Source organism: Oryctolagus cuniculus, chromosome 7, assembly GCF_051225735.1.
Source record: "Oryctolagus cuniculus isolate XC-2025 breed Fujian yellow rabbit chromosome 7, ASM5122573v1, whole genome shotgun sequence".
Taxonomy (NCBI): Eukaryota; Metazoa; Chordata; class Mammalia; order Lagomorpha; family Leporidae; genus Oryctolagus; species Oryctolagus cuniculus.
The window spans coordinates 145,187,943-145,211,973 of NC_142873.1; the positions used below are offsets into that span (position 1 = coordinate 145,187,943).

The window sequence follows — 24,031 nt, forward strand, 5'->3', positions numbered from 1 at the left end:
CCGGCCTCACTTCCTCACAGCCCGGCCCGCCACCCCCAGCCCTCTCTTTTTCTCCTTCCTGGACCGGCTTCGGTCCCCTCCCTCTGGCTCAGGCTCCCTCCCCCTTCCCCTAGCCGAGTCCCAGGTCCTCAGTCAGTTTCCTGAGCCGGAGGTGCCAGCCTGCCTTCTTTCCCTCCCCCGGGCTCCCCCCATCCCGTCCCTTGCTCTGTCCCTAGGGCGCGCTCTTCTGCCTCTCTGCCTCTCCCAGGTCTGCAGCTCCGGACCTTTTGGTCTCCTTCCGTGGTCCTTTCTGGGTCCCTGTCCCTTTCCCCAGTTTGGAGTTGCAGATCAGGAAGCCAGACTCCCTCCACCCCCAGAGGACTGCTCCTACAAAACTTGACTCTATAACATGAACTCCTCCTAGGGACCAGCCCTGTCCCCTCCCTCCCCCTCCCCCTGCTCCCTATGTCCCAGGTCTCACTCTCACTTCGCTAAGGGTCTCGGCCTGCTGGGCGGAGGGCGCAGCGCCATGCTTCTGTGGTCAGCTGTCCGTGGCCTCTCTCCACCTCGGATCGTCCCCTCCTTGCTGGTGGTGGTGGCCTTGGCGGGGCTGCTCCCTGGCCTCAGGAGCCATGGGCTCCAGCTCAGCCCCACTGACAGCACCACCCCAGACTCGCAGCCTTCACGGGAACGCTCCATTGGGGATGTCACCACCGCTCCACCGGAAGTCACCCCCGAGAGCCGCCCCGTGAACCGTTCGGTCACTGAACATGGCATGAAGCCGCGGAAGGCCTTTCCGGTCCTGGGCATTGACTACACACACGTGCGCACCCCTTTTGAGATCTCCCTCTGGATCCTGCTGGCCTGCCTCATGAAGATAGGTAAGTCCGGTCCGCTCTGACCCCGCCGCCACCGGCCTGGTGAGCTTCTGTCCCATCCCTAGCCATTTGAGGCTGCCCGGGAGTTGACATCTGAGCCACTCCTGTAATGCAGGCAGCCTCCGTCCTGCCGCCTGGGTCCTTGTCAAACACCACCTTCCATGGTGGCCTCCGTGGTCTGAGGCCTCCCAAGACCGGAGCCAGCACCGTGCATGGGGACAGGGGGAGAGCAGGATTCGAGAACGAGATGCGTCTGACACTAAGTACCTTCGGCAAGGCTTCTGGGCCTGGCGGGTCTCTGGCTGGGCCAGGCCCAGGGGAAGCCAGGCTACCAGGCATGTGGCACTTTCTGTTCTGTCAACAGCACCCAGCACGATTTATGCCACGCCTCACGGGAGGGCGTGCCTGGACGGCGGATGGTTCTGCTTGGCCTGCCTGAGGAGCCTGTGTGTCGGGGGCACCTGGGCGCAGGAGGCTTACAAGTGTAGTAGAACGCGAGGGCGCATCGACTGCCTTCCTGCCCGGAATGTTACCTGTGAGCGCTGCCTGCCTGGGCTGGTTAGCAGAGCCTGAGTCAGCTTCTGGCCCAGAAGTGCCACCCGCCAGATAGTTTATGGGGCAGCGGGCCCTGGGCTTTTCTGAAGTCCGTTTTGGGGGTGGGGAGTGTGGGGAGGGTTGAGGCTTGGTCACATCCCAGCTTACCCCTTGGTGGTTACCTGGCTGCATCGCCAGGTGCCGGCCCCGGGGGAGAGCTCCAGGGAGGGGCTGGGAGTGTTCTGGTCTGAAGACCGAAATGTTCTTTCTGGGAGAAGGAGACAGGTTGTTTCCTTCCAGAGGTTGGCTCCCTGCTGGGCCTGAGCACCCTGTTCTGCCTGGGGAGAGTGGTAAAGCTCCCAGGGCCTGCGTAGCCCAGAGGTCCCCGGAAGTGGTGGCGGGGGTGGGGCTTTGGCAGTTGCTCTGATTTTCGGCCTGCCCCCAGCCAGGTGTGGAGGACTCAAGGCCTGGGACCCTGCTCCCCTCTTTGCCTGAGGCTTGGGTTTGGGGAGTTGGTGGTTCTTGGCAGGAAGCCTTGCAGTTTTCCCAAGGACATGCAGGAGCCAAGTGAGTGGTGATGCCGGCCGGTGTGGGGCCGGCTCTGGGACTTGCTGCAGGGAGGAACTGGAGCCTGGGTTTTGATAGATCCAGGAGCCGGCTTCCTGGCACCCAGCTTTGGTACTGTGCCGGCCATCGTGGCAGGGCCTGGCCTGGGAGCTGGGCTGTCGGCACCTACACCCTGGTGACAGCCACCTTCCTGGAAGAAAATCAAGGACTGGGAAGGCGAACCATGTGTGCTGATTCAGACACAAGTGCATGACCTTGAGCAGCCAGGGCCTTTTTCCACGGGTCTCCCTCACCTGGGAAATGGGCAAGAGCCTCAGGGAGATTCGAGAATTCCAACTGAGTCACGAAAGCTCGGCTGCTGGTTGTGAGAAACCGAAGTGAACGTGATGTGTCATTTGCTTGTGAGGTTCCAGGAGAGAACTCGCAAGTGCTCCCTGCCTGTAAACGGCTTTCTCTCTCTGACCCCTCACTTCCCAGCCACACCTGGTACAGCATCAGGGCCCTGGGGGCTGGCGTACACGCTGCAGGTCTCAGGGCCCACTGGTGGATGACAGCATGACCACAAGATCCCACTCGGCTGTCAGAAGTTTGTCCCTGCAGGCCTGATAGCTCTGGTGCTGATGGCATCCGGCAGGGTCTGGCGTGTTTTGGCACCGTCACAGTGCTGTGCCCAGGACGCCAGGCAGCTGGACAGCAGAGATGGTGTCATGTCAGTGTAGAAGTCTGGAAACCTGGCTTCTCACCCAGACTCCTGCCGGAGTGACCTTGGGCTGGTTACGGCTCTCCCCGGTCCAGGTCTGACATCTCTGCCATTGCACTGACTTGGGAAACCCTCGGCCTCAGCTGCCCCTCTGCGTGTGATCTGTGCAGTTCCAAATGCCTGTGCATGTCCTGGGCTTGAAAGGTAATTTTCTGTCTGCAAACAGAGGAGTCCTAGTGTCTGGCCGTCCTGGGGAAGAGTGGAGAGACAGGTGGCCAGGGACCTGAAGGTCCCCGTTCAGGTGGCAGAAGTGAATGCTTCGTTTTTCCCCTTCACCTTTGCGGTGCAGAGTTAGGCGGCCACTCTCAGCCTCAGTTTCCTCGTGTAACAAACGGGGATAATAGCATCTAGCGTTGGTCTATCAGTGTGATGGTGGATGATTTAAACGAAAGCACTGCCTGTACACACGGGAAGTGCCGGGTGAGTTACACTTGTCCCTGTTGTGGTTCTAAGCACCTGAGGCAAATGCATTCCTCTTGCCTGAGTCCCCTACAGTGCTGGGGGCTGGAGGATCCCAAATCCCCCTCTGCTCTGTGTTAGGGGTTCAGGGCTTATGGTGTGGCCCCGGACTTCTTCCTTTCACTTGAGTCGCCTCTGGGCTTTGGGGAAGGGAGGGACACCAGATGCCTTGGGGGATGGAGTGGGGAGCCCAGGCGGTGCTCCCTCTGTACTCCGATGCCTGGCAGCCTACTTTGGGGTTCTGCCTGTTCTCTCGACTCCCCAGCGTGTGCAGGAGTTTTGTGGGCACCCTCAGTCCATCTCCTGTGGCAGCTGCTTCCTTTGCAAGGTACCCCTCGTTTCAGAAAGGAAGGAGTGTGTGCACTTCCGCTTCCCTTCCTGCCTGCCGAGCAGAGGGAGGGGCAGGCTGGGAGTTGTGGATGCTCTGCCCTCTCGCCTCTGATTCAGTGGGCAACACTGGACACTCACTTCCCTTCTCTGGGTTGTTTTGCCTGTTCCTAGTGGGGAGAGACCAGAGGAGTGAGGGGACTTAGACCCTGGGAGAGCTGTGAGCGTGACCCCGAACCTTAGGGGAGGGCCGCCCCCATGCTCCCACCCCACCTGCCCGAATTCTGTTGTGTTCCCAGTGCACCTGACACCTGGGCCAGGGCTCACTCTTGGGGAGAAGTTCACTGTACCCCAGCTCACCCCGGCAGCCCCCGTGGTGTTTGCCGAAGTCCCTCCCCTGGAACACCAGGCAGAGGCCGGGAGCTCATAACGCAGGTATTCATCTTGTCTCCTGAGCTGGGATAAAGAAGCCTGCTTTTGTCCCTTTGTGTCTTAGAGCTGGTTTGGGCTTGGTCTTTGCAAGGCGTATCCTCCCCTTCCTCCCTAGCACAGGCCTATGAGGACTGGCGAGGGGGTCGTGGTTGCCCCCTTCACATGCAGCCTGTTTGACCGAGCAACTGGTTTCCTGTAAAAATGAGACCACAACTTGCCTCTCCCGTTGCTCAAAAGATGAGAGGAACAAACAGCTTAAAGGTCACCTTGAAACTGTTTCAAGAAGCCCAGATGGGACTCTTGAAAAAGAAAGAGGCGACCTTTTTCTCTTTGGGAGAACAGCTGACTGACTGCAGGTCAGCGGGAGGGAGGTCAGCAGGGGCTATAGGAAGGCATCGGGTGGGACGCAGGCCTCCAGGTGCGGGAGCGCCAGGGCACTTTGGGGGCCTGGCGTGGTCAGCTTGGCCAGATTTCATTCAGCTCACACCTCCAAGGCTCGCCCGTCCTCTCCTTCCCCCCAAGCCTGTCCCATCCAGCTCTGGTGTAACGGAAGGCAGCCCTGGGCTCTGCCCACGCCGCTGCCTGTGGTCCACGGACCTTGTGTGTGACCACGGACCTTGGGCTTCGTGTCCCTCGTCTCTCAGCCTGACTTGCTCCGTCAGTAAGGCGGAGACGCTGTTGTACCTTCTGAGACCCGGGAAGAGCTTGACCATGCCCAGCTCACTGTAGTGGTTTGCAGGCGCCTTCGGATTTGGGGGTGGGGGTGGGGGGACGTCCCAGCCCTCAGCAGTAGCTCTCCTTTTCCCGCCGGGAACCCTCTTCCCTTATTGTCCACGCGCAGCTTTGGCAGTAGGCCTAGTCTGCCCTGTGACATCTCCTCTGGACTGGGCTGGGGGAGTGTGGTTTGTTTGTTTGTTTGGTTTTCAATAATAATGACCATTTATTGAGTATCTACAGAGTAGTGTCAGGCACTTTATAAAATAATCTCATTTAATCCGCACTAAAGTCCTATGAGATAGAGGCTGTCTGTCTGCAGACGAGGACACGGTGCAGGGGTGCGCTTTGGCGCTGTGGGGCGGCTGCTGATTTTCTTGGCAGAGCCTGCTTGAGGGGTGCAGCTGCATCTGCTGCCCCCCTCGCTGCCCTCAGCAGATGTGCGGTCCTGCACGGAGCAGTGCCCTGCTCTGCACCTGTGCGTGGCAACTGTGGGACTCCCGCTAGGGGGAGGGCACGTGTTGATGGTGGGAGTCTTCTCCCTGCTCTGAATAAGCCGGAGGTTTTGTGTGCCTGGCTTTGGGCCTGTCCTCTGTCCCTGGGTCGCATGGGTGCCCCCAAATCCCAGCCACACTGGGTCTGTTCCTCATTCTCTGATAGTGGCCCTGCCTGCTGTCTCTCTCCTGGTGCCCTTTCCATGGCCGGACCGGAGCTTGCTTCTTCCTGGCTTGAGCAGGGCAGTGCCGGTTAGAGGGCATCTCATGAAGCCAGCCATGAGCGGCTAACCTTGTGCCCCTGCCCTTCTGTTTTGGAGCAGATAGGGTGTTGAGCTGCTCCTGGCTGCCTCTGGGGGCCAGCGGCATCCCCTGAGAGGCAGCCTCTGGGCTGGGAGCAGGTGGCGTGGCTTTCTTTAGGCCTTCAAGGCAGGAGTTTTGTAGTGATTCTCATTAGTGCTGTTGCTTGTTTCCACTGCACTTGCTTGTACAGTGTTTGTTTTGATCTCAGTGGTCCTGTGGGTTCGAATAGCAGGTGGTGCTGATGTACCCATTTTACATGTAAGTAGACCGAGTCTTGGGTTGTGACCTGCCACTGCAGTAAGTGCCAGAGGGCGCACTCCCTGGACCCAAGGCCCCGTCCTCCTTCCCACGTTATTGTAAGGTTCGGGGGAAGGAGAGACTCAGAGGGACCCAGGAGAGTGAGCAGACCTACAAGCATGCGGCTTACAGGGATGGTTTCAGGGGGGACACCAGCTCCCCCTGCAGGAAGGAAGCGCTGACGGAGCCGTGGTCCTGGTGCGCCCAGTTGCGGGTTGTCATCCGCCGCTGGACCACACCTGAGTTGGAGAGCAGGAGCAGCCTGAGGGCCGAGGTCAGAAGGGAGCAGCAGAGTGGAGCGCTTTCCCTTCCCCACAGTACTGCAGACCGTGCAGGAGGAGCAGGGAACAGCAGCCGCCGCCAGGCAGGACGGGCCAGGAGGGCGAGAGACCCAACATGGTCCTGGCTCCTTGCTGCCAGCTGGGTGACCAGGCAAGGCCCGCCCTCTCTGGGCCCCTGTTTCCTGATTTGTACTGTTTTTGTTCAATCTTTGTTCTATTGATCCTGTGTCGGAGGCGGTGTTAGGTGCTTGCCCAGCTACAAAGCTTTGGGGGTTAGCCCAGATCTGTCTGACTTCAGAGCCTCCATTCTTTTTATCCCCATGGCCTGACTCAAGGGCCTTTTCAGTTCAGAAATTTTTCCTGTCGTCACTGTGAACTGAGAAGGTGCAAAGGGTTTAGCGTTTCAAGTCTCGGCCTCCCTCTGCAGACCACTTCTTGGGTTTGGGGGAGGGGGCAGGGGACTGGGATCCTCTCCAGGTAGCTCTCCCCAGAGGTGGCAGCGGTGGGAACCACACGGGAGGGGCAGGAACCGAGCTGAGGGCCCCCAGGCTCCCCCTGGGAGTGCAGGCTGTGCACAGCTGCCGGGCCTGCCCCCACCTCGCCCTCTCCTCCTGAGGCAGGCAGAGAAGGCTCGCTCAGCAGACCCGGGACCCGGGTTCTTCCTGAGTCATCCTTTGCCTGTGTGGGCCTCGTTTCGCAGTGTTCACTCCCCCTGCAAACGTCTGAGTCAGACACGTCTCCCCGAGGTTGTCTGCACACACCATCCCGGGCCAAACCATCTCTTTAGATGCCAATAAACATCAAGTGATACTTTAAGGCAGCCCGTGATTATATGTGGGTATTTTTAATCTTAGGGGCTAATCTAATTTTAACTGAACCAAGTTTTGGGTTAGGTCGGGATCAGCGGCTGCACCCCTTCCTAGGGATCTTGCTGACTTCATTTGCTTCCCCCAAAGCTCATCCAACAGGCAGGGCCATTGCGGGGCGGGGGGGGGGGGTGTCTCCCAGGCCAGGCCTGAGGCCTGAGCTCTGATACTGCTTATGCTGGGAATCTGGAGGTTTCCAAATGACCCGAGGGTGCTCTTTCCTGGAAAGACAGGATCTGAAGCAGCTCTGGCTGAGGTTCAGGGTGAGACACTCTTCCTGCTGGGCCCCCTTCCCAGTTCCATGCCCTCGGGAATGCTTCCCCCTAAGCCCAGACTGTGTGGTAAGAGCGCACACCAAGACAATGACTAGTGGGGCTTGCACAGCAGGGACAGCCGGGTGTCTGCAGTGGGCTGCAGTCAGCCTGCAGGTGTTGAGTGTGGAAGAACAATGAAACCCAGGCCTGCCCTGTAGGCGCTTCCAGTCTGCTCAGCACAAGGTGTGATCCAGTCGGCTGCTGGCAGAGGCCAAGCTCAGAGGCAGCCAGCAGTCCCCGGGGGCTGGGGTGCTTAGAGAAGGCTCTCGGGGATGGAGCCAGAATCCTGAAGGCTGGAAATGGATTAGATATGCAGGCTCTGCTTAGTGCCTGATCCCCATGGGAGCGGGAAGCCCCTTGAGGACGGCGGCTCCGTTCACTTTCCTGTGGATGCCTGCACACAGGCAGGCTCTGCGGACGCTCAGGAGTGAACACAGGAAAGGGTGCGGTGCTGACCTCCATGGAGAGAAGGGCCTCACGGAGCTTCCAGGCCAGACAGACCAGTCTGACTGCTCCAAGAGAAGGGAGAGCCAGGGCCGCGAGGCTCCTTGGTGCCAGGCTCAGCACCAGGCCAAGGCGTTAAACCAAAGGGGACGCTCGGAGCGCTGGGCTTCAGCAGTGTCTTAGCGGTGCCGTGGCCACCCACTACCCCCTCCCCCCAGTGGCGCTGATGGGGATCTGCAAGGACACCCTCTGTGGCCTGGGTGGGGTCTCTCTGGGTCTGTTCACTCTGCCCTCAATTTGTGTAAGTAAAAGCGAAATACCAGGAGCTGCCGAGAACCCTAATTGAATTAAGCTTTTCCTGGGGAAGATTCCTCAAGCCGTAAACCGCACTGTGAATTAATGAGACTAGTGGCCATAAACTGTACAAGAAGGCAATCTCGTTAATTTACAGTTGTACCTCGACAGGTTTGCTGATGGCTCCTCTTTGTTTTTATGTGTGTTGGGGGTGAGCTGGGGCCGGGATCTCCTTTCTGTGGCATATTTACTTTTGTAATACAATCAAACAAACAAAAAAAACATGTAAAACATGTTCATGGTAAAACAAAACAACAAAATCAAGCCCAATGTACAGAAGGATATTAAGGCGAAAGGTAACAACTCCTCCTCCCTTTGCTGACCCCCACTCTTCTGCTTCCCAGAGGTTAGTGCTGTTCACTTTGTAAAAAATATTTATTTAGAAGGCGGGGGGGGGGGGGAGGGAGGGAGGAAGGGAATCTGCCATCTGCTGGTTCGCTCCCCAAATGCCCATAACAGCTGGGGCCGGGCCAAGCTGAAGCCAGGAGCCTGGAACTCAATCTGGATGTCCCCTGTGGGTGGCAGGGACACAATACTTGAGCTGTCACTTGATGTTTCCCAGGGTGCATTAGCAGGAAGCTGGAGGTGGAAGCAGAGCTGGGACTGGACCCAGGTGCTCCAATGAGAGATGTAGACGCCCCAAGTGGTGCCTTAACCACACGTTAAGTTGTTAAATGCCAGGCCCAGCGCCGTGGCTCACTTGGCTAATCCTCCGCCTGTGGTGCCAGCATCCCATATGGGCGCCGGGTTCTAGTCCCAGCTGCTCCTCTTCCAGTCCAGCTCTCTGCTGTGGCCCGGGAGGGCAGTGGAGGATGGCCCAAGTGCTTGGGCCCCTGCACCCACATGGGAGACCGGGAGGAAGCTCCTGGCTCCTGGCTTTGTATTGGTGCAGTGCCAGCTGTAGTGGCCATTTGTGGGGTGAACCAACGGAAGGAAGACCCCTCTCTTTCTCTCTCTGTGTAACTCTACCTGTCAAATAAATAAATAAACAAATAAAATCTTAAAAAAAGTTGTTAAATGCCCATCCCTCTGCTGTTCTCTTTCTTTGTTTCTTTCAAGATTATTTATTTGAGAGGCAGAGTTACAGATGGGGCGGTGGAGTGGGGGTCCTCCATCCGCTAGTTTGCTCCCCAAATGGCTGCAACGGCTGGAGAGCTGGGCTGATCTGAAGCCAGGAACCAGGAGCTTCTTCCAGGTCTCCCATGTGGGCACAGGGGCCCAAGTACTTGGACCATCCTCCGCTGCTTTCCAAGGCCACTGGCAGGAAGCTGGATGGGAAGTGGAGCAGCTAGGATCCAAACCGGCGTCCGTATGGGATGCCAGAACTACAGGCAGAGGGTGAACCTACGCAGAGCCAGCCCTGTGTTCACTTTCTTATGTCTTTAGAAATCCTGAAGGCATATGTGAGCATGTGAGCGTGTACATGAGGGGAGATTTGGTGTTCACAGAGCCATCTGTGTGAAAGGAAAGAGCTGACGCTAGGACTCGGGAGCCTGGCCCTGTGGTTCTAGCCCTGTCTCTTTGTTGCCTGTCAGTCAGCAGTCGGTTTTGCCTCCCTAGGCCTTGGTGACTATGTCCGCTTCACTGTGAAAGGCTCATGGTGGTTCCTGGGGAGCCGCTGCTCACTGAGGCCTGGCTGGAGGAGGGGGAACTCCACGGCCCCATTGTGGGGAGTGGGCTGGTGCCATCATCGAGCCTGGCCTTCACAGCACAGAGTTCTCAAGTCCAGGCTCCTGCTCATCTCTGACTCCAGCCCAGGGTTACAGGTTACAGGCTTGAAGGAATAGACATAAGACAACACGCGAGGGAGAGGCTTGGGTGGGAAACCATGGGGTTCAAGCTGGGGCGATACGGGTGGGAGCAGAGGAGAGACGAGGGAAGCTTCTTGAAGGAGGTGATCTTGGGAGGGGAGCCAGGTGAGGAAGGGGAACGTCGTTTCGGAGGCTGCCCAGGGATGCGGCTTAGGTGGGAGGTGGACTGCATGACCTGCTCTTCTGCGGCCTCCAGTTCCAGGGGCCTCTCTGAGTCTCTGGTGAGTTTTTCTTTTTCTTGTAAGATTTATTTATTTACTTGAAGCCAGAGTTGCACAAAGAGAGGAGAGGCAGAGAGAGAGAGGTCTTCCATCCGCTAGTTCACTCCCCAATTGGCCGCAACAGCTGGAGCTGTGCCAATCCAAAGCCAGGAGCCAGGAGCTTCTTCTGAATCTCCCATGCAGGTGCAAGGGCCCAAGGACTTGGGCCATCTTCTACTGCTATCCCAGGCCATAGCAGAGAGCTGGATCGGAAGTGGAGCAGCCAGGACTTGAACTGGCGCCCATATGGGATGTCGGCACTGCAGGCAGCAGCTTTGCCCGCTAAGCCACAGGGCCGGCCCCCTGTGGTGAGTTCTTGATCCCCCCCAACCCCACCCTGCTGTGTGTAGGCCATTGTGCATGTGTGCTTTTATCAGGGTAAGATGGCCCGTGGTTGCCACCGATCTAAAGCTTAAGAGCCGCTTCCTCTTGTGCTGTGGGAACTTGAAGGGCCAGGCCTGGCTGGTTTGGGTCGGTTCCTTGATGAAGAGGCGTTCATCCTGGTTGAGTGGGGTTTGCCTGGGGCACTGCAGAGCACCTTCCAGGTGAGGGGGACCAGTTCAGCCAGAACAAGTCGTGTCCTGAGGGAAGAGGGACGAGGACTCCTTAAAGAGAGAAAGACGTCTCTGGGTTGGGGTCAAAGCAGGTGCGGCAGACTCTGCCTGCGCTGTGCAGGCAGGGAGAGTGCTGGCTTCCTTCTGCCCCTGGGTCGTCTGGGTTGCCATGGCCAGCCCAGCTCACACTCCAAGTGTGACTCGGGCCCTGTTCCTGACGTAGGCAGGGCCCAGGCACACCTCTGAGGTGCTGGCAGGGGAAGCGGCCACCTTAGAGGCAGCAGCACAGGTGAGCCCCTGAAGGTGGACGGGCTGTGGTGTGCAGTGCAGGCCAGTCCTGGGCTGATGAGCCCCGTTCTCTGCACTCTCCCTGCTCCTGGGAGTGAAACTATGGAATATTCCAGCTCTAGAATGTTAGCGGTAGAGACAACCTTCTCAAAACCTGTGACCCAGCCGGCACTGTGGCGTAGTAGGTTAAGCCTCCACCTTCAGTGCCGGCATCCCATATGGGTGCCAGTTCAAGTCCCGGCTGCTCCACTTCCAATCCAGCTTCCTGATGATGACCTGGAAAAGCAGTAGATGATGGCCCAAGAAAGATTGCCCAAGTTCTTGGGCCCCTGCACCTGCGGGGGAGACCCGGAAGAAGCTCCTGGCTTTGGATCAGCTCGGCTCTAGCCATTGAAGCCATTTGAGGAGTGAACCAGCACATGGAAGATCTACCCCACCACCACCACCACCACCACCAACTCTGCCTCTCAAATACATAAATAAAGCTTTAAAAGCAAAAAACCTGTGACCCCCAGGCCCAAAGAGACATTTTGATTTCATCTTCTCGTTTTCTGGTGGCAGCTCAGGGAGGACAGACCCCAGGCCGCGTGTGTACCGATGGCAGGGACAGGGCTCATCTGTACTCTGTACAGCAACACGGGAGTCTTAGGGCTGTGGCCAGGCTGTAGGCCATGAGGAGGGGCTGTGTGGGCTTCAGCATGGGTATTGGTAGTTAACCTTGGGGGGGTCTTTTCCCAGTGGGCCTTTTAAGCCCATAGCAGGGCCACCTGGCGGGGTGGGGGGGTACATCAGGGAGCTGTTCCTGGTAGGGAACCCTTGAGCATTGTCAGGGGCACTACAGGGGCACTAAGTGCTGGGCTTGGGACCTCTGAACCTGCCCAGAGGCCGTCACAAGCCAACATTGAGCTTGGGTTCTGTGCTTTTTATAACATCGCTGCCATTGAGCCAGGGAATGAGATCCTATCTCCTGGGGCCAAGGCCCCCCCCGGGAATCTGGATGCTGTATCAGGTAGGCAGGATGCCAGCCTGGGCATCACCTAGCTGGACCAAGCCTCGGACTCTGGTTACAGCTAGCTGGAGAGGAGCAGGTACCCCACTCACCCTTCCTGGCTGAGCCCAGTCTCCCTGGCTGGTGAGCGGTACAGAGATGCAGGGGCTGGCCTGGGGACAGTGGAGGAGAAGCAGGAAGTCAGGCAGTAGAAAGCTGGTGTGATCTGAGGTGCAGACGGGGTGCCTTGGGGAACTCAGAGGCAGGAGGGCTGGGGCAAGCTCTGAGGAAGTGGCTGTTGAACTAGGCCTTGAAGGAGAGGTGGGCCATAGATAAGTCTCTTGTGCGTGACCTCACCGGGCACAGTCAGCAAGCTGCTGCCCAGGGCAGAACCTCTGGCTGCAGAAGAGTGTCCCAGAGCAGTTCCCTCTGGAAGCCTGCTCCCAGACGCCTTGGCTCAGAACACCGGCTGTGCAGCCCGGCAGACTGGGGGTTGGGGTAGGGTTCCAGCCTCAGCTCCACCACACTGTAGCACTGTGACCTTGGGCAAGTCACTTCCCCTCCTCGAGTTTTAGTTTGGTCACCTGTAACCCGAGATGCAGGGAGGGCACCCCGTAAGATGGGCAGCTCCGTTTGGCACATTTTGAACATACTGTGTCTCTCTCAGATCAGGAACAAGAGAAAGCCTGGCTTGTTTCCTGTGGCTCTTGCTTCTCTCAGCCACTGAGTCATCACCCAGCAGGACTTGCTGGTGGCCCGCTGTGTGTCCAGTGATGAGCTCAGCGCACGAGGAGATGGCCATGGATAAGTAACCCTGACCTTTCGTGAGCACGCTCCCTGTGGGTAGAGTACTGCCCACTAGGTTCAGGAAGGCACTCTCAGAAATGGGGAAGCCCGGGCCCAGAGAGCCCAACTGTGGCACAGCTGAAACCAGACCCAGGGTTCCCGTCGCACGTCCTGTGCCGGTTCTCCGGGTACACTTAAGGGCCTGTCGTACCACCCAGCTGGAGTAGTGGGACTTAGCTCTTGCCTGATAGCCCTCATGAACAGAGCACAATTTTACATGATAATTGGATGTACCGTTACAGATGGTCATTATTAGCATACGCGTGGCCAGTGATTAAGTAGACACCTGCATCCCATATCTGAGTGCCTGATTCAGGTCGCCACTACTCTGCTTCCAATCCAGCTTCCTGCTAATGCACACCTTGGGAGGCAGCAGATGATGGCTCATAGTTGGGTCCCACCTACCTATGTGGGAGACCTGGATGAAGCTCCAGGCTCCTGGCTTTGGGTTGGCTCAGCCCCAGCTGTTAAGGGCACTTGAGGAATGAACCAGAAAATTGAAGTCTCTCTCAATCTGTCTCTCTGCCTTTTTTTTTTTTTTTTTTTTTAGATTTTATTTATTTAAGAGGTAGAGTTACAGACAGTAAGAGGGAGAGACAGTGAGACAGGTCTTCCATCTGCTGGTTCACTCCCCAAATGGCTGCAACGGCCGGAGCTGGGCTGATCCGAAGCCAGGAGCCAGGAGCTTCTGGGTCTCCCACACGGGTGCAGGGGCCCAAGCATGTGGGCCATCTTCCACTGCTTTCCCAGGCCATAGCAGAGAGCTGGATGGGAAGAGGAGCAGCTGGGACTAGAACCAGAGCTCATATGTGATGCCGGCATTGCAGGTGAAAGATTAACCTACTACACCACAGCACTGTCCCTCTTTGCCTTTTAAATAAAATGAGAATACATAGAAATAAATAATAAGATGGATTTATAAAATGAAGTAAAACAATGGCTGGTGTCATGGTGCTGGGGTTTAAGCCGCTGTTTGTGACATCTGCAACCTACAGAGCGCCAATTTGAGTCCCGGCTGCTCCACTTCCACTCTAACTCCTGCTAATGTACCTGGGGAAGCAATGGAAGAGGACCCTAGTGCCTGGGCCCCTGCCATGCATGTGGGAGCCCTGAATGGAGGTCCAGGCTCCTGACTTCAGCCTGGACAAGCCCCAGCCACTGTGGTCATTTGGGGAATGAACCAGTGGATGGAAAATTTTGTCTCTCCCTCTCTCTAACTCTTTCAAACAAATCTTTAAAACAAAGCAAAATTTTTTAAAAAATAAATAAAAATAGGCCCAGCTATAGTAAGTTCCAGGTAAGCTGCACCAACATTATGGACAGAGGTTCTGCCACTCCCTAGCTGCATCGCCCTGGGACTCAGTTTCCCCAGTCAAATGGGGTGTGCCCACAGAGCCTGAGCACAGTGTACGTGCCCTGGAGTGGGAGTTGTCACTCATCACTGTCTCATCACCGGAAGCGGTGGAGGGGGCGGGTTTCTGCAGGATGACTTTAGCGCTGGGGTCGGGCTGCATGTCACCAGTTCTGGGGGTGGAGGTGCAGATGAGACCGTGAGCTGCACTGCCTGCTCTTGGGGGGGCGGGAGACTTTCTCTCGGCTGGTGTGGATGCTCACTGATTGACACTGTGCTGAAGATAGCGAGATGAATCCTTGTGATGCCAGCCTAGAGGGCGAGGCCGGCGTGTAGACGGGCAAGTCTAGGAGGCCCTGGGTTGGGCCAGGTTGGGGTGCACGGGAGGGTTTGTTAGGGTGGATCAAGGAAGGCTTCCAGGACTTTGAGCTGGGTCCTGAGGTTAGGCAGGAGTTTGCTCAGCTCACCTGGAGGGGAGAGGGGGAAAAAGCACAGAGGCGGCAATAAGGAGAGCCATAGATAAGGCAGAGCCATTAACCTTTGCTTTGGAAACTCACTGGGACCTTTCCAACCCTCCCGCCTCACTCTGGAGCACGCCTCACCCACCTGCGTGGCAGAGCGGCCAGGGCGCACCTGTGGGGCAGGGCGCAGCTGTGGTGGGGCCGCCCCGGGCAGGCAGTGAGCAGGCAGCTACTGTTTCTGCAGCCCCTGCCAGTGCCTGGCCTTGTGCTGAGGGCTTCCCCTGGTGCGTGGCTGCCTGATGGTCGGAACTAACCCCAAGGGTGCGAGTCGCCGTGTCTGCTGGGTCCAGCTTACAAATGGCTGCCCTGTAAAGGGAGGCGACTGTTAAGTGCCATGTGACTGCTGTGCTGCTGCGCAGAGCTCCGGAGGCCTCCAGGGAGGGAGGGAATGTGGCTGGAAGGAGCAGAGGCCTCCGTGCAGGCTCCGTCACCAGACCAGGAGCAAGAGGGGAAGGGCAGGTGGGCCAGGAGGGTCTGAGTGTGGGCAGGCAGCTGGGAGGAGGCCCAGCCAACCGAGGGGGCGGTCTGGGTGGGAGGTCATGAGAAGACTGACTGACTGACTGGGTGGGCGGGGCTGGATTCGTGGGCATCCAGAACTCCAGCCAGAGGAGGTGTAGCCGTGGCCAGGCCCCTCAGGCTTGTCTCCCACTCTGTTCTTGCTTTGGAGTTGGCTGTTTTTTTAAATTTTTTTTTTATTTGACAGTTAGTCAGAGAGAGAGAGAAAGGTCTTCCCTCCGTTGGTTCACCCCCGAAATGGCTGCTAGGGCCGGAGTTGCACCGATCCGAAGCCAGGAGCCGGGTGCTTCCTCCCAGTCTCCCATGCAGTGCAGGGACCCAAGCACTTGGGCCATCCTCCACTGCCTTCCTGGGCCACAGCAGAGAGCTGGACTGGAAGAGGAGCAACCGGGATTAGAACTTGGTGCCCATATAGGATGCCGGCGCTACAGGCGGAGGATTAACCAAGTGAGCCACAGCACCGGCCCGTTTGGTTTGTTTATATTGTAAAGATTTATTTATCCAGAGCCGGTGTCATGGCATACTGGGTAAAGCCTCCGCCTACAATGCCGGTGTCCCATATGGATACCAGTTCAAGACCCAGTTGCTCCACTTCCGATCCCACTCCCTGCTAATACACCTGGGAAAGCAGTGGAAGATGGCTAAAGTCCTTGGGTCCCTGTCCCCGTGTAGGAGACCCAGAAGAAGCTCCTATCTCCTGGCTTTGGCCTGGCCCAGCCCTAGCCATTGTGGCCATTTGGGGACAGATGGAACAGATGGAAGATTTCTCTCTCCCTCTCTCTGTGTAACTCTGCCTTTCAAATAAAGAAATAAATAGAGAGAGAGAGAGATTTGTTTATCCATTTGGTAAGCACAGAATGTGTGTGTGTGAGAGAGCGAGTGAGCGAGTGCTTCCATCTGCTGGTTCATTCCCCCAAAATGGCCACAGCAGCTAGGGCTGGCCCATGCCAAAGCCAGGAGCCTGGAACAAAATCCAGGTCTCCCACAGGGGTGGCAGGGACCCCCAGTACTGGGGCCATCCTCTGCCGCTTTCCCCAGAAGCATTAGCGGGAGCTGGGTCAGAAGTGGAGTGGCTGGGGCCTGGGCAGTCACGGAGATGTGAGATGCTGGCGTCGCAAGTGCTGGTGTAACCCGCTGCACCACAGTGCTGCTCTCTCTTTCCACTTCTTGGCCTTACCCCACCATGAGAGGCATTAACGCGGGTGACTCCTGTGGCCTCCCGAGTGGTCTCCCAGCTCCACACCGCTCTGCAGAGCAGCCAGAGGGAGCATTTGGAAAGGTAAACGGGAACGTGTCTCCCCTCTGCAGCCTTTCTAATGCTTCCTCGTGAACTGGGATGACTGCGCCTTTCACGACTCTGGGCCCCACCAGCCTTCCTGTGTTCCTGCAGCACGCCGAGTCCTGCCAGGCCGTCCCCAGCCTGGGTCACCATCTTGGACCGCTGCAGGCAGTGCTCTCCCGCCGGACGCAGAGCCCCTTCCTCTCTTCAGAGAGGCCTCCCCGGCCCCCTAGTCAATGGTGGCACACACCCCACCTGCCTCCCCTCCCCCGCTGCCAGCCACAGTTCTGGACGCTGAGGACCCAGCCAGGAGGCTCTGGACGTCAGGGGACTTGCGTGCCAGCATGGAGCCCTGGGCGGTGGATGCAGCAAAAGCATCCTAAAGAAAGGCAGTGTGAGAGTGTGACAGGGCCGCCTGCGATGGCCAGCAGAGGCTCTCCAAGGAGAAGGCGTTTGGGCTGAGACCTGAGCCGTTTGGAGAGGGGAGGGGAAATGCGGTGAGAACAGAGAGGGAGGCGGGGCCCAGGCCGGTCGGGCCTGCAGGCCTTGGTTGGGTGTGGGAGTCAATTCCAGGTGCCACGCGTGCTGTGGGAGGCTTCTGGGCAGGGCGCCGTGGCTGACCAGGGACCGTGTGTGGACAGGCTGGAGTTGGAGATGGAGGGTCCTCCACGGCTCCGGGCTGGCCACAGAGGGAGCCCGGCAGGCAGTTCCCTACCCATGAACCACTCAGCTAGGGCCCAACAGGACCCTCTGGCCAGGCTACCAGTGGAGCGGGGGCTCCAGCCTAGAAGAGTGTCTACAAGGGAGGGTAGGCAGGGAGCTGAAGCAGAGCAGGGGGGGTTGGGGCCTGTTGGGGTGGGAAGGTCTGAGTGGGCGCCGGGCTCTGTGGGGCTCTTGCTGGCCTGCCCTCTCTGCTCTCCAGCCTCCCTACCTGCAGGCAGATGGTCACCAGACTCACGTGGGAGGTGCGGCACTCGGAGCATCAGGACTTGGCCTTGCCTGTCCCTGGCTGAACTGTAGGGTCGTGACCTGGGGGAGTTGTCCAGCCAGGAAAGTTCAGGCTTGGGATCAGACTTGAGAGCTGGGACGGATCCCGGAGACAGAGCCAGGAGTCCGGGAGGTGTCAGGAAAAGGTGGGGGGGAGGGTGGGAATTGAAAGACCTGGACTTAAACCCTGCCTCTTCCACGTGCAGCTGGGAGTTGGGAGTTGTGGGAGTCGAATGAGAATGCTGTAGGGAGCCCCTCACAGTGAATGTTGTCGGGGACCAGGACAGAGCCTGGCCCAGCCCCTTCCTCTCACAGAGGAGGAAGCAGAAGGCCAGAACGGAAGGGACTTGCCCAAGGGCCACAGAGGGTGGTGGCAGAGCTGGAGCTGAGCCCTTCTGAGATGATGTCAGTGCCCCTCCCCTCACAGCCGGGTTCGCGCTGCAGGGGTGCACGGCCTGCCCTGGGCGCCTGGCTGCCTTTCAGCTCGTCCCGGAGCACCTACTACGTGTCAGGCCCAGCTCGGGGAGGTGATTCCCGGCCATGAGGCTCCGACACTGGATGTGGGAGGTCGACATGGAAACAGCCCATGTGCAAGGCAGGCTGGATTGACATGGGGTGCAGCACAGGACAGCATGCGCCGTGGTGGCAGATGGGTCTCGGTTTCAGCACCACCACTTAGAACGCTGTGGCAGTGAGGCCTAGACCAAGGTTGGAACTCGTCAGGAAGCCCTTGGACTCGACGCAGAGGAGTGTGGACCGTTTCCTGGACACGGGGGGAGCCATGGCCGTGCCTGGCTGTGTTCTGGGCAAAGCCCATCCTGGCAGGTGGAGAATGGAGTGGATCAAGTTTTTCCCCAGTGTTCTTGGCTCTGGGAGTTGCCGCCTCCTTCCTGCTGGATAATTAGCCTTCCTAAGAAACTGATCAGATGGGGAACTGCAGGAAATGGTTTGGGACAGAGACTGTGTAGGAGGTGGGGGGAGAGTGGAGGATGTAGCAGGAGGAGGGATCCGTGCCAAGCCACAGGGGGTGGCCCCCTTCAGAAGAGGAAAGAGGAGAGAGGCGGAGCCAGGGGGTGGGAGTGGGGGTGGGGGACCCAGTCCCTCACAGCTCTGTTTGGTCTTTGGAGAGAGGGATGAGGCTGACTGGCATAGTCTGCCTTTTCTGGGTCCTAATGAGAAGGTATGAGGCAGTGTGGCCCAGTGATGAGGCCAGCACTGCTGCTCAGCTGTTACGTGGTCCCCGAGGCCCTGGCTGTCCACGTCTGAAATCACAGTCCGGTGGGCCAGGGCTGGTCCTGAGCAGGGTGTGCACTGGGCACCCTGTCCTGGCACAGGGTGGTCCTCCTGCCCCAGCTCCCTGCTGGCCCAAGACTTCAGTATGGGCCTGGCTTCTTCACATTTAGCATCACTGGTTAAACAGCAGCTCTCGGTATGCTGAGGCCTGTGGCGAGCCTGTTTCTGCAGAGTGATGGAACCACAATGGTCAGGGGTTAGCAGGAAGAGCGGGTGCTCCGCACATCGGAGCCCGGGAGTGAGGCTGCTCTGAGGGGCCCAGCTGACTCTGCGGCTGAGATTCAAGGCTTCCTTCTGGGCAGTCGGGTAGTGTAGCCTGGGCACTTAAGGTCGCCAGCGTCAACAGACCTGGTGTGAGTCCCGGCTCCACTGCCCGCCAGCTCTCTGACTGTGGGCTGATTGTCTGCTCTGGGAGTCTCATTTTTCTGCAGATAATTCTCACCCTCGTGATTTTTTTAAGTTTTTTTTTTTTTTTTCATCTACTTGAGAGAGAAAGGATATCTTCCATCTACTGGTTTACTCCCCAAATGCCCACAATAGCCAAGGCTGGGTCAGGCTGAAGTGAGGAACCAGGAACTCCATCCCAGGTCTCCCACGTGGGTGGTAGGGGTCCAAGCACTTAGGCCGTCATCTGCTGCCTCCCAGGTACAGTAGCAGGAAGCTGGATCAGAAGCAGAGGCAGAACTAAATGCCAGGCACTCCAGTATGGGATGTGGGCATGCCATGCCCATGGCTTGTTTTTTTGAGACCTCCCCTGTTCATTTGCTTGAGAGATTGCATGCATACAGATGTGATACATACTGTAAAGTGCACTAATTTTAAAGCGTACAGCTCCGTGATTGTTTTCATCGATGCTAACCACCCAGGTCAAGCTAGCCCATCTGGGTACCCCCCAGGGTCCCAGGTCCCCTTCCCAATCTGCACCTCTACATTCCCCGGGGTGCCCACTGCTCTGGTTTCTGTTAGTGATTGCTTGTCTTATCTATTCCTTTTTTTTTTATGATTTATTTATTTGAAAGGCAGAATTACAAAGAGGCAGAGAGAGAGAGAGAGGTATCTTTTATTTGTTCATTCACTCCCCAAATGGCCGTTGGGCCAATCCAAAGCCAGGAGCCAGGAGCTTCCTCTGGGTCTCCCACGCAGGTTCAGGAGCTCAAGGACCTGGGCCATCTTCCACTGCTTTCCCAGGCCATAGCAGAGAGCTGGATCAGAAGTGGAGCAGTGGGGACTCGAACCGGTGCCCATGTGGGATGCCAGCACTGCAGGTGGGGGCTTTACCCGCTACGCCACAGCACCGGCCCCAGTTTTACCTATTCATGATCTTCCTATCATGGAAAAGGAACTCACAATTTGTGTCTGGCTTCTTAGGCTCCGCGTCTCTGTTCTTTGTCATTGTGTGTACCCCAGGTGTGTTCTCTCAGTGTGCTGCGTGTTGCCTTGCATGTTGGCTCGTTCTGTTGTGAGGTTCTCTTTTTGGATGACTATGATTAAAGCTGCCATGAGCATGCTTGAACTCCACAGGGGCTTGGTGAAAATTAAATGAGATAACCTATCACAGTGGAGTGTTTAATACTGAATCTTGGCACAGAGCAGGTGCTTAGGAAATCGACCTACCCCCACCTCCAGGTTTTGTTGGTCATTGTCTAGAAAAAGGAAGAAAGTGAGCTAATTCCAACATTGCGTAAGTATATACGAAGACGAAACACAGGCCCCACCCTTTCGCTGCTGTGCCGGCTCGCATCAGGCTCTTGTAACAGGTCAGTGCCTCCGCCTGGGCTTCACTCGATGGTGTGCAGAATTCTTGTTAATAAAAACAGTTGGCAGAAAAGCAGTCATGCTATCCATATTCTTGGCAACTTTTAAAAATAAGATCTGCTCTTTTATGAGAGTTCCCTGGTCTACACCAAGGAAGTAGCTTCAAGTTGGAAACTCTGGGATGAGCCCCAGGGCCAGGTGTGAGGAGCCATCCACGCTGGCCTGGCAGGGCCACTCTCCCAGGGTCCCTCCAGTGTGTGGAACCTGGGGCTCGATTCTGGAGCCGGCACACCAGTCCTGGTTCTCTTGCCCCCGTCTGGGTGTATTCACCATCTGAAATGCTCTGAGGTTTGGTTTTCCTGTTTTTTAAAAAAGATTTATTTTATTTATTTGAAAGGCAGAGTTACAGGGAGAGACAGAAATCTTCCGTCAGCTGATTTACCCCCCAAACAGATGCAATAGCCGGGGCTGGGCCAGACGGAAGCCAGGAGCCAGGAGATTCTTCCAGGTCTGCCATGTTGGTGCAGGGGCCCAAGCACTTGGACCACATTATCCACTTCCAGGTGCATTAGCAGGGAGCTGGATCAGAAGCGGAGCAGCCAGGTCTTGAACTGGTGCCCGTATGGGATGCCGGCACTGCTGGCTGCAGCTTTATCCGCTGTGCCATGGCGCTGGCCCCTGGTTTTCTCAGTTGTTACATGGGAGAACCCGTACTGGGCTCAGAGAGATGCCATGAGGTGTCAGCGAGACAGGATACGAGAAGGTACAAAGCCAAGCAGGAAGCTCTGTGTGTGTCTAGTTACTCCCTAAAACCATGGGGCCCTCAGAGCTGGGGGAGACCGAGAAGCCAACCCAGCTCTGTCACGTTAGATGTAGGAAACTGCGGCCCAGGAAAGGCCACGGAGCCAGAGCTGAACCCGGGGCCTCCGACTCCCAGGACTCTGTACTGCCGCATCTCGGGCAGCAGGAGCTCCCCGGAGGGTCCCTCTCTCTGTGGGCCAGAGCTTAGTCCTGACCTACTCTTGTCTTACTGGTAGGGCTCCCTGCCGGGGAGGAAGGGCACTTCCGAAGACGTCCAGGGTGTGGCGGGCGTTGTGGCGCCGTGGGTGAAGCTGCCGCTTGAGGGCCAGTGAGAATCCCAGGTGCTGCCCTTTCCAACCAGCTCCCTCTAATGCGCTTGGGGAGCAGCAGAAGGTGGCTCAGGTGCCTGAGTCCCTGACACCCGTGTGGGAAACCTGGACAGAGTTCCTGGCTTCCGGCTTTGTCCTGGCCCAGCCTCAGCTTTTGCAAGCATTTGGGGAGTGAACCAGCAGATGGAAGCTGTCTCTCTCTGTCCCTCCTTCTCTCTGTGTCACTCTGCCTTTCGAAGAAAGAAAACAAATGTTGGCGTTCCAGTTTCCCCCCAGCCCAAGCCGTGGACACGGGGGATAGAACCTCAGGCCATAGGTGTCCCCACATTCTCTGGTCTAAGACGGCAGACAAGTGGGAGGGTAGGGTGGGGACTTGGATGGGGAGGGACATGATGCCCCACTGGGCCAAGGCGCCTTCCCTGCCCTAACTGTATCCCCGAACGTGGGCCTCAGTCAGGTCCCAGGCCCTGCTGAGCTCACCCCCAAGGAGTCGGGCTAGGACCGCTACTCCCGTCCTGGGACGGATGAAGGCCTGGGTTTGAGCCGTCTTTGGCTTCCTGCTCAGCGTTCAGATTTCCTGAGCCTTCACTCTCACAGCTTCTCCAAGAGCACAGAGAGGGACCCGGGCCCACGAGCTGCTGGCATAGGCCGAGGTCAGGAATCCAGAAACAAAACCCTCGTGGGCGTGGGCTGAGACCTTTGCCCCCCTCACCCTGCTCCTTCCCAGGAAGCAGTTGGCACGATAAGATGCCTGTGGTACCTGCCCAGGTGGGCCAACTCTCCGTGTTTAGCTACCACACACAGTACCAGGCACGCAGCAGTGGACACAGTTCCTGGTGCTCCCGGCCCCGCCCTACCCCGTAGCCACAGCTCATTAGGAGAGCGCCATGCAGTGATAACCAGGCAGTGGGCAGGGCCCGCCTGGGAGTGCCCTGTTGGCTCAGGGCGGGGGTTGGGAGGGCCTCGAAGCCCTAGTATCTGCTTTCAGGGCGAGGCCTTGGAGGGACGTGCCTTCTAAGAAGTGAATGGGGACGAAACAAAGCCCAGTGCTGAGAGTGGGAGGCACCACCTCATGGCGGTACGCTGTCTGCTTCATCACTCGGGGGGGGGGGGGGGGTCGTCCCTGACCCTGGGAGGTGGGTAGAGCGCTCCCTGTTATGTACACGGGCGGTCCAGAGAAGTGAACATACCGAGGTCACACACTCAAGTCGGGGGACTGCATTTCAGGAACTCGGGCGCTCGAGCTATTTGAGGTTACTCAATCCATTCCCTTCATTATGTGGCTGGGCAGACCCACGGCCCAGAGCGCCACCTGGGCAGGAGGACAGAGGCGCCGGCACTCAGGAGCCGTGTGCTTTCCACTCCATTGAGAGCACTCTCGGCGCTGTACCAGGCTCCCTCCTGCTCCCGAGGGCAGCTGGGGCAGTTCTGACTGTGTCCGCCCCTGGGGAACGGAGAAAACGGGCACCAGATCATCCCTCGGTGGCCCCCGTGAGGAGCCACTGAGCCCCGTTCTGGAGGATGAGCACCTGCCAGCCCTGGTTGGAATCCTTCCTGTCCTGCCTCTTAACCAGCCACGTGTCCTGAGCAAGTGACCTAGCCCCTGAGCCTGGTTCCTTACCTGTGATATGGGTGCTGTGGTTCTGAGGATTAAGAAATGTAAGCACTGGCTGTCGAGTTAGCGACACCCCCATCCCATGAGGACCTGGGCGACTGTACTGACGGAGCCCTGGTACCGGACCCTCTGTATCCTGTCCAGCAGCGACTGATGCCCCAGTTCCAGCTGCCACAGGCATCTCCCCTGCCCTACCACAGGGAGGCACGCTCACCCCGTTTTTGTGCCGTGTGCAAGGTCACACGATGGGCCCTCCCCTGGCCCAGCAGCAGCACGTGGCCAGGCGGAAGCGGGCGCTGACAGAAGCTCCCTATCTCCTTCCTGGGCATGGAGCACGCACTTCTATGGGGTGGGCTGGCTGGCAGGCAAGTAGGCAGGGAGGCGGTCTTGGTGTGCCTAGGATCCCTGGCCTATGTGCTTGGCTTAGCGCTGAAGGGCTCCCAGCCTCCAGCTCTGCTCACCGGAACCTGTGCCCCGAGGAGATCAGCAGCAGGAAGTGGTCTCAGGACTGGTGTGAGGACAGAGCTGGACATATCAGGCAGTCCTGGGATCAAATGCAGGTCAAGTATCCTGTATTAGAAATGCTTGGGGCCGGTGCTGTGGCACAGCAAGTTAAAGCCCCAGCCTGCAGTGCCAGCACCCCATATGGACGCTGGTTTGAGTCCTGGCTGCTCCACTTCTGATCCAGCTCCCTGCTAATGCACCTAGGAAAGCAGCAAAGGATGGCCCAGGTCCTTGGGCCCCTGTGCCCACATGGGAGACTTGGAAGAATCTCCTGGTTCCTGGCTTCGGATTAGCTCAGCTGTGGCTGTTGTAGCCATTTGGGGAGTGAAG

The 24,031-nt window shown here is 57.8% G+C and overlaps 1 protein-coding gene across 1 annotated transcript in view; it reads left to right on the forward strand.

The window, feature by feature from the left end:
- Positions 1-201: 201 nt before the first annotated feature.
- SLC9A1 (solute carrier family 9 member A1) overlaps positions 202-24,031 on the forward strand; it is a gene marked incomplete at its 5' end in the record, with an annotated part of 55,615 nt that continues 31,785 nt past the window's right edge. Inside the window, 1 exon segment of the mRNA NM_001101721.1 lies at positions 202-860. Coding sequence (NP_001095191.1) covers positions 509-860 — 352 coding nt within the window.